A 15,060-nucleotide genomic window follows, 5' to 3' on the forward strand; every position below is an offset into this window, starting at 1 on the left:
TGGCTGGAGCTCCAGTTACCCTCCCCATCCTACCAGTGACAGTCTGGAGTCCCTCCAATGCAGCGGCCCAAGAAAAGGCCACCTGATTATTGAAGTAGTACAGCAGGTGTATGGACTTGGAGTCAGGCAGAGCAGGTTCAAACCTGGTGTTGCCACCGACTGGCTGAGTGGGAGTAACCTCAATCTGTTTATCCCATGTCCACCGAGGATGTGGTCTCCCCACCACCACCCTGTGGTCCCTGGCGTGTGCTTTTCCAGGAGGACAGGGGCAGCTTGGAGCCTGACCTCCCCTGTTAGCCACCATCCACCTGGGAGAGCACCCACTGTCCTTGAGGCTCTTTCCTCAGGAGCAGAGGTCAGGACGGTGAGAACAGTAGCGGACACTGGAAGACTGGAGCCCATCTCAGCAGGTGTGTGACGGGCAAGTCACTTCACTTAGAGACAAAGCTATTCCACCCATTTCACTTTCACATCGATATTTCTCTCTCCCTTCCTGTGTCTCTAAAAATCAGTGGTAATAATAATCATCTTTGGGGGGGAAAAAGCTATTCCATCCAAGTAACTGGTCCCCCAAAGCAGAAAAACGCCAAAGGTAGTCCTTAGTTTGAATTTTAGATCATAAGACAAAATAAATGGCTTTTCTGTAAAAAGAGAGAGTGAGAGAACAACAGGAAAGCTCAGGGCAGAGCTCGGCGCTGGGCTCAGTTCAGTGCGCAACTAATGGCAGGAGGGGTGTGGAGAACCGTCGGAGCTGGAAGCTTTCATGGGACCCCAGCATCATACCTATTTTGACTGTAGGTAGAGCTTAGGGTCCCCCAGCAAAGATGGGAGAGGGAGGTGACACACCAGGACCTAACTTAGGAGAGCCCGCCTGAAGCTGTTCCAACCCAGAGGCCTGGCACAAGACTGGTCACATGACTAACCCACAAACAAATAATTTTAATTTCTTTTTTGAGCAGGTCTTGAGGGCGCCTGCCCCAGCCCTGTGCCACATTTATGATATAACCCATCACAGCTGGATTTAAAAAATACACAAAAAATATATAATATACATTATAAAACCTAGGTTGGGTATGGAGGTGGCCTGAGCAATATGCAAACTGTGAGGACCTTCAGGAAGCTCAGGGGCGGGGCGGGGGGAGGTAAGGAAGGGAAGGGCACAGTACTTCATATGAAACTCATAAATACCCGGAGGCTGGAGGCCGAGCGGCGGGGCCTGGGTGGCGGGAAGGGGCAGCAGGCAGGGTTAACCTTCAGTCCCAGAACGGGGTCTGGGGAGCTGCTGCTCCCGCAGGGAGACTGGCGAGGGGAGGGACACAAGGTCGTGGCACCCGCGGAGGGCTCACCAAACCATAGTCTTAGGCCAGAGAAAAGATCAGAGGCTTTGCTGCCCCTTGTCCCAGGGCCACAGGTCTGCCAGAGGCTGGGACTCCACCTTCCTACCTGACCCTCCAGCCTATTTCTGAGCCTGGGCCTGCCCCCGGAGGCTGGGGGGCTTCCCCCACCAGGAGGCCGCTGGGGGACTTGGCAAAGGACCTGCGCCAGGGCAGCTGGGGAGGTGGAGCAGGAGGCTCCCAAGGCCCCGGCGAGATCGTGGGCTGACAGAGGGTGCTCAACAAGCGCCGAGTACCTGCTGCTCCCCTTCCCTGCCTGGTCAGAAGCAGCTGCTTCCCCCGTCAGGGGGCCCCACCCCAGCTGGCCCCAGCGCCTCAGTGTAGAGCCTCTCCCCACCCGCTGGGGCCGGCCTGAGGCAGGGAGGTAGTGTAAACCTGGGCCCTGGGGGAGAGCTCCAACTCTGCCCCCTGCCCACGGGTTCCTCGTCTGAGACACCGAGACCCACGCTTGCCTCGCAGGGTCAGAGGATGGCACAAGGCACACGGGGGCCTGGCACACAGCAGGTGCAGACAGTGCGGGCCCCTCTCCTCTCAGCCCAACTCCAGCTCCACATTCCTTCCTGGCCTCTACACTCGGCCTCCCCTCCAGTCTTCCCTTACTTGCCTGTCACACTCCCGAGGGGCCAGTGGCCACACACACCGGAGCCCAAAGGTGTATTCCCATTCAGTTGAGGTTGGGCAGAACCGGGTGATGGTGGCTCAGCGACCCAGCCAGGCTGCCCCACCGCTGAGCCCCCCCCTCTTCTCCCACAATTAAAGCGCAGAACAGTGGCAGGGTGTGTGTGCTGGGGATAGGTGGGGAGGCCTCCTGGGTCCTGGGCCTGAGGCCTGGCAGGCAGATGAATCCTCAATCCTGGCCCCCAGGGGTGCCAGGCAGGTGTGTGAGAAAGATGCTCCTCCTGGATCCTGGTGGTGGGGCAGAGGGCACCCTAGTCTTTGACGAGCTTGTAGACGTGGTGCTGGGCCCCATGCTCACTGGTGGAGACTTCGAAGACAAAAGCAATGACGAGGAGGGTCTCCTGGGAGTCTCGGCTCGTGACCACCTGGAGGCCACACAGGAAGATTCAGGGGATCAGGAAGCACAGGGTGTGGGGGCTGAGCAGTCCCCGCTCCCCCCCGGGGCTCAGTCTCTTTCTCTGAGAACGGGTCTGGCTACCTCCCCTTTGGGTCCCCTATGCCTGGGGCCCTCCCAGGACCCCCACAGCTCTGCGCCCCTCACCTGCAGGATGGTGAAGTTCTCCAGGACGCTGTTCATCATGTACTTCTCGGGCAGGTGCTTCAGCTTGTGGATGAAGTTGATCATGTACTCACACATGGGCGAGCGGTGGATGCGGTACACGAAGCGCCCGTTCTCCAGCCTGGCGTACTCGGTCTGCAGGGAGCCGCCAGGCCTCACTCCACCGGCCTGCTCCTGGCCCCCCCACCCCCCCACGCCCCCCGGGCCCCCACTCACCTCTACCTTCTCCACCACCTGCTTGCCAAAGGAGCACACCTTGGTGGAGACGCTGATGGTCATGCTGTCGGCCGAGCTGTACTGGGAGCTGACCCCATAGAAGGCTCCCGGGCCCTCCTGGATGTTGCTGTTGAGGTCGGCCTGCAGGAGGGGCATCAGGCGGGGCATCAGGCGGGGCATTGGGTGCTGGAGGACCGAGGGAGGCTTCCCTGCGCCACCTGAGCGTCCTGCCTACGCCCCATCCCGGCGCTGCCCCCAGGCCACGGGAGAGCGGTGGTCAGTGGAGTGGGCCCAGGGGCACTGCACACCTGGGGGAGGGGCTGCCGGGGAGGGAGGGGCCGGCGCAGCTCACCCAGAACTTGACAAGGAAGAAGGCATTAGGGGGGCCCTTCTCATAGAGCTCCTTCAGTCCACCCTTTTTCTCCGGGAACTTGTCGTAGATCTGACGCACATCAACTGCCTCCAGGGGCGGGTCCGAGAAGGCGGGGTTCGTCTGGCCGATGTGCACAAACAGGTGTTTGCTGTACTGTGGGGAGGGCCCAGTACCGGGTCAGGAGAGCACCTGCCAGTGCGGGCCCGGGGTGGGGGCTGCACAGGGACAGGACTGCCCACCCCCTGAGCCTGAGCCGGGGCCTCCCCTCGCCCCCACCCCGGCCACATTACCGTGTCAGGGTCTCGCTGCACCTCCATGAAGGCGGAATACTCGAGGAGCCGCAGCCGGGAGGAGGCGATGGTGCGGTCCTGCCACACGGGCACAGAGGCGGCGGCTGGGGGGAGCGGGGCCAGGGGCTCGTAACCTGGGGGAGAGGAAGACCCTTGTGGGCATGGTCACGTACAGAGCTGCCCCTTCTGGGTAGGATGCCAGGCTGGATTTCCACTCCCCTGCCAGGCGTCCTTGAACAGTGTACAGCCCGCCTGCCTGCCTAGGTGCGGTGGCCCTACTAGCAGACATCAGTGGGTTTTTCCTTTCTCATTATAACTGTTCAAACAGAAAATACAAACATGTCAAAAAGGAAAAATAAAAATTATCCAGCCCTGGCCAGTGTGGTTCAGCTGATCGAGCGTTGACCGTGCACTGAGAGGCCTCTGTTTCAATCCCCAGGCAGGGCACATCCCAGGTTGCGGCTGGGTCCTCAGCAGGGGGCACGTGGGAGGCCGCCGATGGATGTTTCTCTCATCCATGCTTCCTCCTCTCTCTCCCTCTCCCTCTCCCTTCTTCTCTCTCTAAAATCAATAAGAACATATTTAAAATAATTATCCAGAATCCCAACACCTAGAGAGAGTGACACTCTGTTAAGACTTCGGTGTATTTCCTTATAAGGAACTTTATAGTCTGTAAGTGTAATACTGTTGGTGGTGTGTGCTTGTAGCAGTTGTGGATGCAACGCTGTAAAAGTTAAGGGGACTATCCTCGGTCTGTCCTGATCCCTACAGATGCCACCCACTCCCCTCTCCCAGCACAAACACACACACACAGCTGGGCCCCCGCTCTTCTGAGCAGAGGGTGCAGGTGCCAAGGGAGGGACAGGTGGTGGTGGCCGTGTCACGGGGAACTTACTGTTGAGCGGTGGTGGCAAGGGCGGCTGGATGGGGTAGGCTGGCTGTGCAAAGGGCTTGATGCTGCGGACAGGAGCACAGCCTGGTTAGAGGGTCACCCCTCCCTACCTTCCACCTGGCCTAGCCACTTGGGGTGTCATCTGGGATCCCACAGGGAGCCCCCCAGCCTTCCCGCAGAGGCCCAGAAGTGCACGCTGCTGACAGGCTCACTCGCAGCTTTTGTTTCCTTCACGCTGTAACGTTTGTGAAATCCTGCCGCATCTCACAACGGACATGCACACGTAATATAGTGTTTCAACCCCACCCTGAAGAGTGGCTCTTAAACGGAGGGCGTGTCTCGGGAAGAAAGTCATCTTAGAGTTGAGGGAACGGGTATCTCTGACTACTTGACGTGTTGACTGTGAGATGAATTCAGAGATTAACTGAGTGAAAAATAACTGAAGGACAGATGACAAGTGGATGAGTGAGGTGATGAATGAACAGACACATGAATGAACAGACAAATGCCTTAGCTCTTACTGGCGCTCTCCATCCCTCTGTTTTTGAATTAAAACTTTGCTCAGCTGTTGCTGGAACCCAGGTGAGAGGGGAAGTCTAGTGTGGCTGCCAAAGGAAAGAAGAGGGTGTGGGAAGGATGCGCCCCAATACTCACTCCTGAGAGGGTCCAGGCTGCTGTCCCAGGAGAGGGGGGCTGCTCCAGAACTGCAGAGATGGGGCAAAGCCCAGAGGCCCCTCAGTATCCATGACCCTCACCACAGCCCGGCCCTGAAGGCAGTCCCTCACCCCAGCCCCACCTCCCAGGACCCCTGTACCCGTGAGGAAGTGGAGAAGACGGCCTGGGGCAGAGGGGAGGGTGGGCTGAACTTGTTCTGTAGGACGCTGGCGGAGACAATCTGGGCAGAGGACATGGACGCCATGCTCTGGAGGGCTTTGTCCTTGGAGACTTGGTCCTAGGGAGGGGAGGGGTCACATGAGGCCTGAGCCAGGCCAGAGGCAGGACAAGGGCTTGCCCCAGGGGCCCCCTCCCAGGCAATCAGGGCTCTGGAAGCCCAGGTCTGGATTACAGCCCCAGCTCTGCTTCGTGGGCTAAGGAGAGCCTCAGCCCCTCTCTGTGCCTGTCTCCTAAGTGTACATTACCCCACTTACCACAATGCACAGTTAAGAAATACTTTTATTTTATTCTATAACCCAGTATGTACCAGAATATTTTCCCTTATTTGTATCATGCCCAGGTCAAATTTCCAATTCTATTTCACCAGTGGTTCTCAAAGCATGGTCCTGGACCAATAGCACCGGCATCACCTGAAAGCTTGTTAGAAATGCAAATTCTCAGGCCCCAGCTCAGACCCACTGAATCTGAGAGTCTGGGGGTGAGGCCCAGAAATATGTCTTCACAAGCCCTCCAGGTGCTTCTGATGCATGCTAAAGTTTGAGAACCTGTTAAATTGATTTACAATCCATAATTTGAAAATCTTATATTAGGTGATCTCCCTCCAAGCTCCCCTAGGGGAGGGGCAGTGCTACTTACCAGGTTCATGGCCTGTGAAGGAGAAGAAGGAAGAGGGGTTAGAAGAGGCACAAACGACGGCTGCATGGGGTGGGGGACGGGTCTTTTCACCTCCCTCCAATCAATGCCCACCTGGCTCTCAGCTTCCGAGGAGCCCAGAGGAACTCAGAGGCAGCTGTGGACCTTACCCCCGCCCCACTGCCTCCCCCGCCACCCCACTGCCACCCAGAGGGAGTGCTTGTAAGCTGGGGGTGCCCTGGACAGGGTAGGATGATGGAGGACAGGCCGGTGCCCCTTGGGTCTGTCCACGTCCTCCACAGCTGTGCTACAGGCACGGACAGCTGGGCTGGGAGGCCCAGTCTGCTGGGCAGCTATGGGCGCAGAGAAGATGTCACAGCCTGCGGGGGCCCTGACGAGGGCCCAGGTCATGAACCCCAGGCTCTGAGATCCTCAGGCACAGAGCAGCCAGGATCGAGTGTCCAATGCAAGGAACAGCCATGCTCACCACAATAGCTCTGCCAGCCAGCACCCTCCAGTGTCCCCTCCCTGCCCCCCTGAAGTCCCCATGCAGTTAGCAAGTGGCAAGTAGGAGGAAGGAGAAGAGAGGAAAGCGGAGAAGAGAGGTGGGCCGCAGTGGCCCCCAGAGGGCCTTCCTCTCCTTCCCTGTGGGCTGGCTTCCTGGGGGGCTCCTGCCCAGTCTCCAGAGGCCCTGTGTCGCCAGCAGCGGCCTTTGGGCCTCTTGCTCCCTGCCCTGAGCTGGGGTCAGAGAGCAGCCACAGGCCTGGGCAGGGCCAAGCCAGGCGGCAGGGACCCCGTACCTTCAGCTTGGACTGAATCTCCCGAGATTTCCGCCTGGCTAGAACCTGCAAGTGGCTAGAGACCTGCAGAGAGAGAGAGAGAGAAAGAAAAAGAGCAGAGAGAGTGGAAGAAGACACAAGAACAGAGCTTCAGCCGGAAAAGAGGCACAGTGGGGCCGGAGCCGGCCGAGGCCAAGGCCTGAGCCGTGCAGATACAGTGGTGCAGGCGCCGTGGGGAAGGGGCCCAGGAGGGGCTGGAGGCCCCGGTCAGGCGCCCAACATACCTTGATGCCAACCTGGTACTCCCGCACCTTCTTCCGAGCTAGAACCTGTATGTGGCTGGACACCTAGGGGCCGCCCCGCGCCCAGCCAGAGAGGAAAACAGACAGTGAGGAGGCAGGGCACGGGCGGCCGCCGGCAAGGAGCAGCGGCCCCCATCTCTGGGGACACATGTGGGGGAGCTCAGGGGCCCCCGGGGGCAGACCCTCCGCAGCCCTGACAGCTCTGCTTCTTCCCTGGCCCTGTTTTGATCAAGAGCCTCCGGTGGCCTCTAGCACCACCAGGTGTAGTTGCACAGGTCATCCACCGGCCCAGCGGGAGCTAAAGTCCAGCCCAAGCTCTGCCAGCCGAGCCCTGCGCCCGCTGCAGGACTGCACCCAACCCAGAGCAAGGGGACGCGTGTCTTCCTTCTCACTGGTACCCTCAGAGGAGACATCTCTAACTGGCTCCACACGGGCCAGCAATGCCAGCGCTCCTGCTGGTCATCAGACTATACATTAGGCCATATTCTCCACGAAAGCTCTCCCCCTGTACCACTGTCTTCCTGTCACCCCACCAGCTCGCCGGCCTGGAGACCGGGCCTGTCCCGCTCCTGTGTGGCTCACGCAGCTTCTTGTCCTCACAGTAAACACAAACGCGCACGGTGGGTGCTCTTAATTGTGTATCTTCTCCACACCTCCTCCCTGAAGCCTCCCTCTCCGGGAAACCTGAGCTAGTCATGGTCAGGATGTGTATGCCATGGGCTTGTCCAATAGGCCCTAGACATTGTCAAGGATCTGACCCCGCGCTTCAGAGAACCTAAAGGTCACTTTCCCCTGAAACACCGGGGAACACATGGCTCCTCTGGGCTGCTTCCCACTTCCACCGTCAGCGACTGTGACTGGCTTTCTCTGCAAGTTGTTTTTATCCCCAAGAGAAACAGCTTCTTTTTCTTTTTAATCATAGCCTGTAAGTTACTATGTATGTGATGCTGGGCAGCCCCCATACCACTTAGTTAGGACCGCGGTGGGTGCTCCTGCACTGCCTCATTGCCTCATGCCGCACAGGGACCAGACACAGGTCCAGCAAGATTACCGATCACTTCACGTCACGACAGTAAGTGACGTTCACTAGCACCCCTCCTGTGTTCTCGGCACTTCACCCACGACAACTCATCTGAGCTTTACAGCACCACTAAGAAGGCGAAACCAATATTATTTCCGATTTACAGATGATGAAACCAAAGCACAGAGGGGTTAAGCAGCTTATCCAAGGTCACACAGCCGGAGGCCAAAGCTAGGAACTGAACCCAGGTGGCCTGGCTCCAGAGCCCGCTTGCTTCACCGCCAAGTTATGCTACCTGGACTCTTTCAGACCCACCTCCAATGGTCAACTCTGTGACAGTTGAAAGTCACACAGAACTTAATCCTAATGTCATATTTAGCTGGGGGTTTTTTCAATATGAAAACATTGTACTTGCTACTAATTGCTGTAAATATCTGTAAAAACACTAAGACTGCATTTTTAAAAACTAAAACAACCTTGCCCGTTAGCTGCTTGCCCTTTGACACACAGAGAGACACGCCTTGTCCTCAACTATGGGATGGGTCCCCTTTCAAGGAGCTATTAGATCCTGGAGTTATAAGAAAAATGAAGTTAGAGGAGTGCCACCCGAGTGGAATGACAAAGGCCAGCGGTTTTTACAATTCTCAGCTTGCCGACAGCTGGTTTTATTTATAATTACTGGTTTATAACTTTATTTTATAATTAAAATAAAGCCTCATTGGCCATCCAGCCTTTATAGGATACCTGGCCAGGAGCAGGTATAACGCTGGGCCCAGAATGGAAAGGCTCTGCTACCCTCTCTGGGCCTCAGGTCCCTCTGCCCCTTCCTACTCTGACAGGACTCGCTGAGACAGTGCCTTTTCTTGTGTCTGGGGTGGCCTTCTGTTTGTAACGACAGTAACAATATGAGCAACAGCAGGGATAAATTCTGCACAGAGTGTCCTTTGCTCTAAGGTCTTCACATATTAGCTAATTTAATGGCCGAGGAACAGGCTGTAGGCAAGCACCGCTCCCGGCAGGTAGGGAGCAGGTATGTGAACCTGGAGGTCTGAGCAGTCAGTGTTCCGCCCGCAGTCCCAGGCTCCAGGGAATGGGGCCCTTGACTGTCGGTTCCCTGCTGCATCCTTAGTGCCTGGAACATAGTAGTAGCTCAATAATTTGCTAAATAAATAAATCTGTGCCACATGAGCTGGCCGGGGACAGTTGTTCATAGGTGCTCCCTCATCTATGGAGCATCTATAGCGGGTGGGTGGACTCAGAATCTCCCTTTGAGACGGTGGGTGGGACAGGTCAAGCCTGTCATATGCACACGGGGGGACCTGGAGAGATGGATGCAAGGCCCAAACCCCATTCAGACCCCAGGGAAGTTGGGAGGGCTGAGGGTCAGAGGCCTCCAACTCCTCCAAGGACCTGCCTCCAGCCTGCCTCTCTCTCAGGTACCCCACAGGCAACCCAACCAAACCAACTCCTTTCAGATTTCCTGTGACCATACTGCTATCCTCCCAGGACAGCAAGCCACCCGATCATTTCTCAGATCATCATGTCTTCCACCCCCCACCCCCCACCACTATCCTCACCATTGCCACCACCCGGCCACCATGCTGTTGACCTAGGTCCCTGCCTGGCCCTAACCCATTGCCGACAGCTCCAAGGCCAACATTCCTGCCACCTGCCACCAGCCATCCCTGCTCCAGTCCCTTCCTGCCCCCAGCTGCCCCTAGGGGAAACCATTGGCCCTCAGCTCTTCTTACCCCCCACCCCCCACAGCCTCCCCCACTGACTGAGGCTCTTCCCTGCTTAGTGGGCTGAATCCTGGATCCACCACCTACCAGCCAGGAAGTCACTTAACTTCCCCGCGCCTCGGTTTCCTCATCTGTAAAATGGAGATAATTACTATACTTCCTAGTAAGGTTGCTCTGAGGACAAAATACAGGAACATCACGTTAACTCCGTACGGATTCACAATTATTATTTGTGTATCCAACTTCCTCAGCCTGGAGGAACCCCCTCTTTTTCCCACCTAACTCCTACTCCTTCCTGAAGATGCACGGAGTGCCGCCTCCTTTAGGGAGCCTTCCCAGCTCTCCCCTCCCTTGCCCTGCCCGCCGGGTTAGATGCTTGTCCGCAGCACACGGGCGGCCCTGCGGCCCGCTCTGCACTCATCCGTCCGGCCGCTGGCTCCACCGGCCAGCGGGCCTCCAGGGCAGCGGCCAAGCAGCTGCCCCAGCTGTCCCGTGGGCTTATCTGTGGTCACTGAGCCAAAGGTCTTGGGCGGGGCGGTGGGTGGTCAGAGGGAACAGTGGGAAGAGTGATGAAGCCACCAGAGGGGGTGTGAAGTCACACGGAGAGGGCAGGGCGGGCGGGGCAGGAAGGGCTGAGAGCGTGCGGGCAGAGGGGCCGGGCACAAGCAGCCTCTTTACCTGCTTTCTCGTCCGCGTCTTGCCCGTCCGCAGTTTAATGTAGCGTGCGATCAGCTCATTCCGGCCTGCGGTGCGCGAGAGGAACGATGATGATGGTGGCTGGGGACTGGAAACCACGCCGGCCCCTCCCCACCCTCTGCACTCCGCCCCACCCCAGAGGCACGACCCGGGCAGCTGAGGGTGCTGGGGAGGCCCCAGGGCTGCCCACCACCTCCAGGGCCTGGGGGCTGCCCCCTGGGGGCGGGGAGGGGGGCAGCAGAGGAGGAGGGAGGTGGAACGAAGTCAGGCTGGCAGGACAGGTTTCGGGCAGACAGACAGGGGCAGGTGTGGCCCAAGGGCAGCAGGACAGCCGGCCCCTCACTCCCAGCCCCCAGCAGCGCTTCCTTCCTCCAGGGCTGTCACCAGCTGCGAATGTCTGAGTGTACGTGTTCCGTGAGTGCAGCCTGGCCCACGTGGCCGATGTCTCTGCGAAAGTCGCCATGTGTGGGAAAGAGCTCTGGACTGGGCCCGTCCTAGCTGTCTTTGCCATGATGGTAGACCCCGGATAAGTCCCTTCCCTTCTCTGCTAAAACAGGCAGGGAGGACCGGGTGGGCTCCAACACACCTCCTCCACTGGCAGTCTGTGCCAAGGTGTGTCACTGAGCATGTCACTGTGTCCTTGAGCCTGTCACCCCCATGTCACCCGCTACCAGTGTCTCTCCCGCCCTGTGAGAGAACCCAACTGCTGTCAGCCTTGGTGACAAGGTGGGGGGACTACTCAGCACCATGGGCCCTCTAAGGACCCAGAAGCTGGCCAGCACCTAGGGGGCTTAGCCCTGGGACAGGGGTGCTTGGGATCCATGGCTAGTTGTATGTCAGCATCTTCAGGGTATCTACTTAGCCCCCAAATCCAGGACCCCTGCCCCTAACCTCACAGCCTCCCCAAAATGGTCACATTCTCCAAATTCCTTTTTGATGACAGAACCGGCCCACGGCTCCTCCCTTCCTGCCTGCTCCTCTCCACCCCACTCCCTCCACCCCATCTAAAAATACCCTGTGGGGCTGCCCCAGCCATCTGGGAGGTGGCAGTGGGGCAGGCAGCTCCCGCCCTGTGGAAGGCGCCTGGAACATCTGCCTGCCCCTGAGTGGCGCTCGGGTGCTAGGGCTGGGTGTGGCAAGTGGGTGGGGCAGGGGACATGGGGCCGCCCTTAGCACTAGCCCAGCTGCCTCCTTCCTGCACCCGCCATGGTGCTGGACGCTGGGAGGGGACAGGCTGAGGGCCTGCCTTACTCAGCCGTAGGCTGTCAGGGAGGGTTGGAGGGAGCTGGCAAAGAGCCAGGCAAGAAGGGTTGAGTTATCCAAAAAATGCAGCTCGGGGAGAGCCCTCAGAGCTGGACAAGAGGGGGACACTCCCTTCTGGAGGCAGGAGGTGGGCAAGGTGGCAAAGAGGGGAGCCAGAGAAGGAGTAGACTTGGGAGGGGGTCTGAGAAATGACCCAGTCTCTCCAGCCCTCTTCCCAACACAGGCCCTTGTCCCAGTGTGGCTTCCCCCCACCCTGCAGGCCCCCCTCCCCCACTGGCCGGAGGCACTGGCAAGTGGGAAACCCTGCTCTGCACTGGGATTCCCACCCTAGGCCTCACCCCTCAGGCTCCCCCACATCCTGCCAGGGGAGGGACCCTCTCCCAGGCCTAGCCTGGAGCACACTGGACTGACCCAGTTTCCTGGGCCCACTGAGTCACCCCGAAACCTCCAGGCCAGCAGTGGGGAGGAGAGAAGCAGATGAGTGTCAAGGTGTGGGCCAGGCTCCGGTGGAGGGGCAAGCCGGGCTTGTTTACGAGGTGGAGAGACACACGGGCTTGCACGCACAGACTCGCCCCTGGCGGGCTGTAGGACTTGGCCAAACCGGTTGGGTGAGGGGGCAGAGAGCAGGGGGAGGGGCTGGGGAGGGCCAGGCTGCCTCCCCACCTTGTCCAGTGTCCCTCTGTCTCCCCACACGCACCGTACATCTTGCCCTCGTCTGACAGGATGATCTTGCGGCGGCCGCAGGGTGGGTAGATGGCCAGCGCCTCCTGGAAGCTCTGCTCGATGTCCGGGCTCCACACTCCCTCGGCATCGTTGTCCAGCCCCTTGTCCAGGCCCTCGGGCCCATCCTCCCGGGCCTCCCCGGGGCTGCTGCTGGCGTTCCAGCTGTTGGACGCTATTGTGCTGGTTACTCTGGGCTCTGGGCCTGAGCCCACCGACAGCCTGTGCCTGGGGGGCAGACGCGGCGGGTGAGGGCCAGGGTCCTCCCGGGCCACAGCAATCTCCCTCCCCAGGGGCAAGTGCTCTGGGCCAGGTGGAGGTAACCAGAGGTTAACTTATTCAGCGCTGCGTGACCTTGGATGAATTACTTCACCTGCTCGACCCTCGGTCCTATAAAATGAGGAAAGGGTCTCCTTGAGGTGGTGAGGGTTGAAATTAAATGAGATCCTGACCAGTGCCAATCACAATTCCTGACTCGTAACACTGTGACAGTACTGGTAGGTGATTAATAACAATAATGCCTTCTATCTACACAGGGTGTCTGTGGGCAAGAACACTGTCATATGCATTCAATCCTCAAATCTAAGCAGGGAGGGCAAGGAGTGATGCCCATTGTTCAGGTGAGGAAAACTGAGGCTCACGAGGTCATGCGGCTGTCAAAGGCAGCGTGAGGAGCCAGGAGAGGAGGGTCACAAGGGGCAGGGCCCAGCATGTCTGCAGCTCTCAGGGGGGCTCCTGGGCTCACTCTGCCAGCTTCTCCTCCCTGTCTTGGGGATCCCCACCCCTGTTTCTCCTCCGCCCCAGCATCAGTACAACTCTGCTGAGGACCTGCTGTGGGATGAGGAAGGGTGAGGTTTTGCCTTCCCCAAAAGATAACCCTCGAGAACCCTGCCAAGGAACCTAAACATGGGGCAGGTAGTGCCCCAGAAATTGCAAGAGAGAGACGCTGGCTGGCAAGGGAGCAGCCGAGAAGGTGCCTGGCCCACAGCCTTGCTCAACCCCACCCGCTCCCCCATCCCACTTCCGGCTCCCGCACCTTTGGGCCTACAGCAGCCCATAAACCACCCACACGCCCGCCCCTGCCCTGCCCACACTGTGGCTGGGCCAGGGCCCTATAAACTCTGAGTTCCCTGCAAAGCCGGGCTGGGTTATTCATTTAGACCAGTCCAGTCCCCCCAACACACACAGCCCCAAGCCCCCCATCTCCCCATCGGCCTCCAAATCTGCATGCCCAGTGTATACCAGGGTGCTGGGAGCCTCAGAGCCCAAGATGGCTCGATCCTGGGACTTTGCTCTGGGCTGCAGGGCAAGCAGGGGCAGGGTAGGAAGGTGGGGGACCCCCTCAGAAACCAAGGAAGGGAATTCTTTTCCCTCAGATAGGAATTCCAGGTCATGCTGAATGGGTGGAGGATCTCCCCGTGGGGACACGTGTTTGCTTAGGAAAGCTTGAAGGGGGTGGCTAGTGGCATGGAATGAAGGGCCTGGGGAGTTTCGACTTAGTATTACTACTAATGACAGCACCTGCCAAAAGGCAGGCACTGTTCTGGTATGTTACACACATTGACTCACTTAATTCTCACAATAACCTATGGGGTAGATACTATTATTATTCCCACTTTACATACGAGGAAACCAAGGAACAGAGACATTAAGCAACTTGCCTAAGAACACACAGCTAGTAAGTGCTAGAGCAGACTGAACTCAGGCAATCTGGCTTCAGTCTCTTAACCAAGGGGATGGGGCTGGGCAGCTCCACCACCTGTGCTGGAAAGGACAGCCACCCAGAGTGTGCCCAGTGGGGTCCAGACCAGGGAGCACCCTTCAGCCCAAGTGGCTGGAGCAACTTCAAGGACCCCAACACTGCTGTACCCCTTTCGGCGAGGCCTCCAAGAGCAGCAGGAACAGCTCTACTATGCCAGGGGGTAGCCAGGCAGAGAGGGAGCCATGCTCCTGACCAGTCGGGGGCTGAACACCTCCACTCCCGCCCGTCTCCACCCAGGGAGCTGTATCCCCATCGCATCTTCTCCTCAACCTCCCAGACCAAGTTCTTGGAATAAAAATGTGGGGGACAGGGACTCTGGAGGAACCAGAGACTCCTATACTGAAGAAATTGGGAAACAGGGCCTCCCCCCAGGTCTGACACTGTCATGAGCTGTCAGAGGGGAGGCAGAAGAGGGGCTACAGTGAGTTGAGACCCTTCCCGACAGAGTCTTCGACACATATTCCCCCAAATCCTTGCCTGCAGCCTCCCTCTGAGCAGTGCAGGCCCAGTGCACAGGGGGACGGGCAGCCGGCTTTTCAAAGCAACTTTCCTGCCTCCCCCAAGTCTCTGCGCGCCTCCCCTCATCCAGGCGGCGGCCCCCCTTCCCGGGTGATGTCAGCCCCGCCCCGCCCCCCGCAGGAGCACTGTGGCCAAATATGGCGAACACAGCGGGCTTGGGAGCTGGGACAGACTGGGGGGGTGGGGCGGCCCCTGGCTGGGACCGCTGGCAGCTGGTGGGGGGGAGGGGAGCCCAGGGGGTGGTTGCAAGGACAGTCAAGGAGAGAAGGACCACCGCCCGGTCCCTTCCGCCGGCTCATGGGCACACTCAAGTCTCACTTTCTAGGA

General features: G+C 58.7%; 1 protein-coding gene across 1 annotated transcript; it reads right to left on the reverse strand.

The window, feature by feature from the left end:
- Window positions 1-919: 919 nt before the first annotated feature.
- On the reverse strand, window positions 920-12,763 carry TEAD3 (TEA domain transcription factor 3). The gene is made up of 12 exons (XM_087817356.1): window positions 12,430-12,763; window positions 10,452-10,516; window positions 6,993-7,055; window positions 5,933-5,944; window positions 5,217-5,354; window positions 5,057-5,106; window positions 4,406-4,467; window positions 3,511-3,644; window positions 3,200-3,373; window positions 2,848-2,988; window positions 2,614-2,766; window positions 920-2,437 (listed from the first exon to the last, which is right to left on the reverse strand). Exons 1-12 carry the CDS (start codon window positions 12,434-12,436, stop codon window positions 2,324-2,326), a joined length of 1,113 nt encoding a protein of 370 aa, XP_087673482.1. The 5' UTR covers window positions 12,437-12,763; the 3' UTR covers window positions 920-2,323.
- Between the last annotated feature and the right edge of the window lie 2,297 nt (window positions 12,764-15,060).

Source organism: Miniopterus natalensis, chromosome 5 (genome assembly GCF_054644295.1).
Source record: "Miniopterus natalensis isolate mMinNat1 chromosome 5, mMinNat1.hap1, whole genome shotgun sequence".
Classification (NCBI taxonomy): domain Eukaryota; kingdom Metazoa; phylum Chordata; class Mammalia; order Chiroptera; family Miniopteridae; genus Miniopterus; species Miniopterus natalensis.

Coding starts and splice junctions, on each gene's coding strand:
- TEAD3 (XM_087817356.1), bottom strand. Junction 7,056..10,451: donor AGACGCGGACGAGAAAGCAG/GTAAAGAGGCTG, acceptor GGCGGCCCCTAG/GTGTCCAGCCACATACAGGT. Junction 2,989..3,199: donor TCTTCCTTGTCAAGTTCTGG/GTGAGCTGCGCC, acceptor CCCCTCCTGCAG/GCCGACCTCAACAGCAACAT.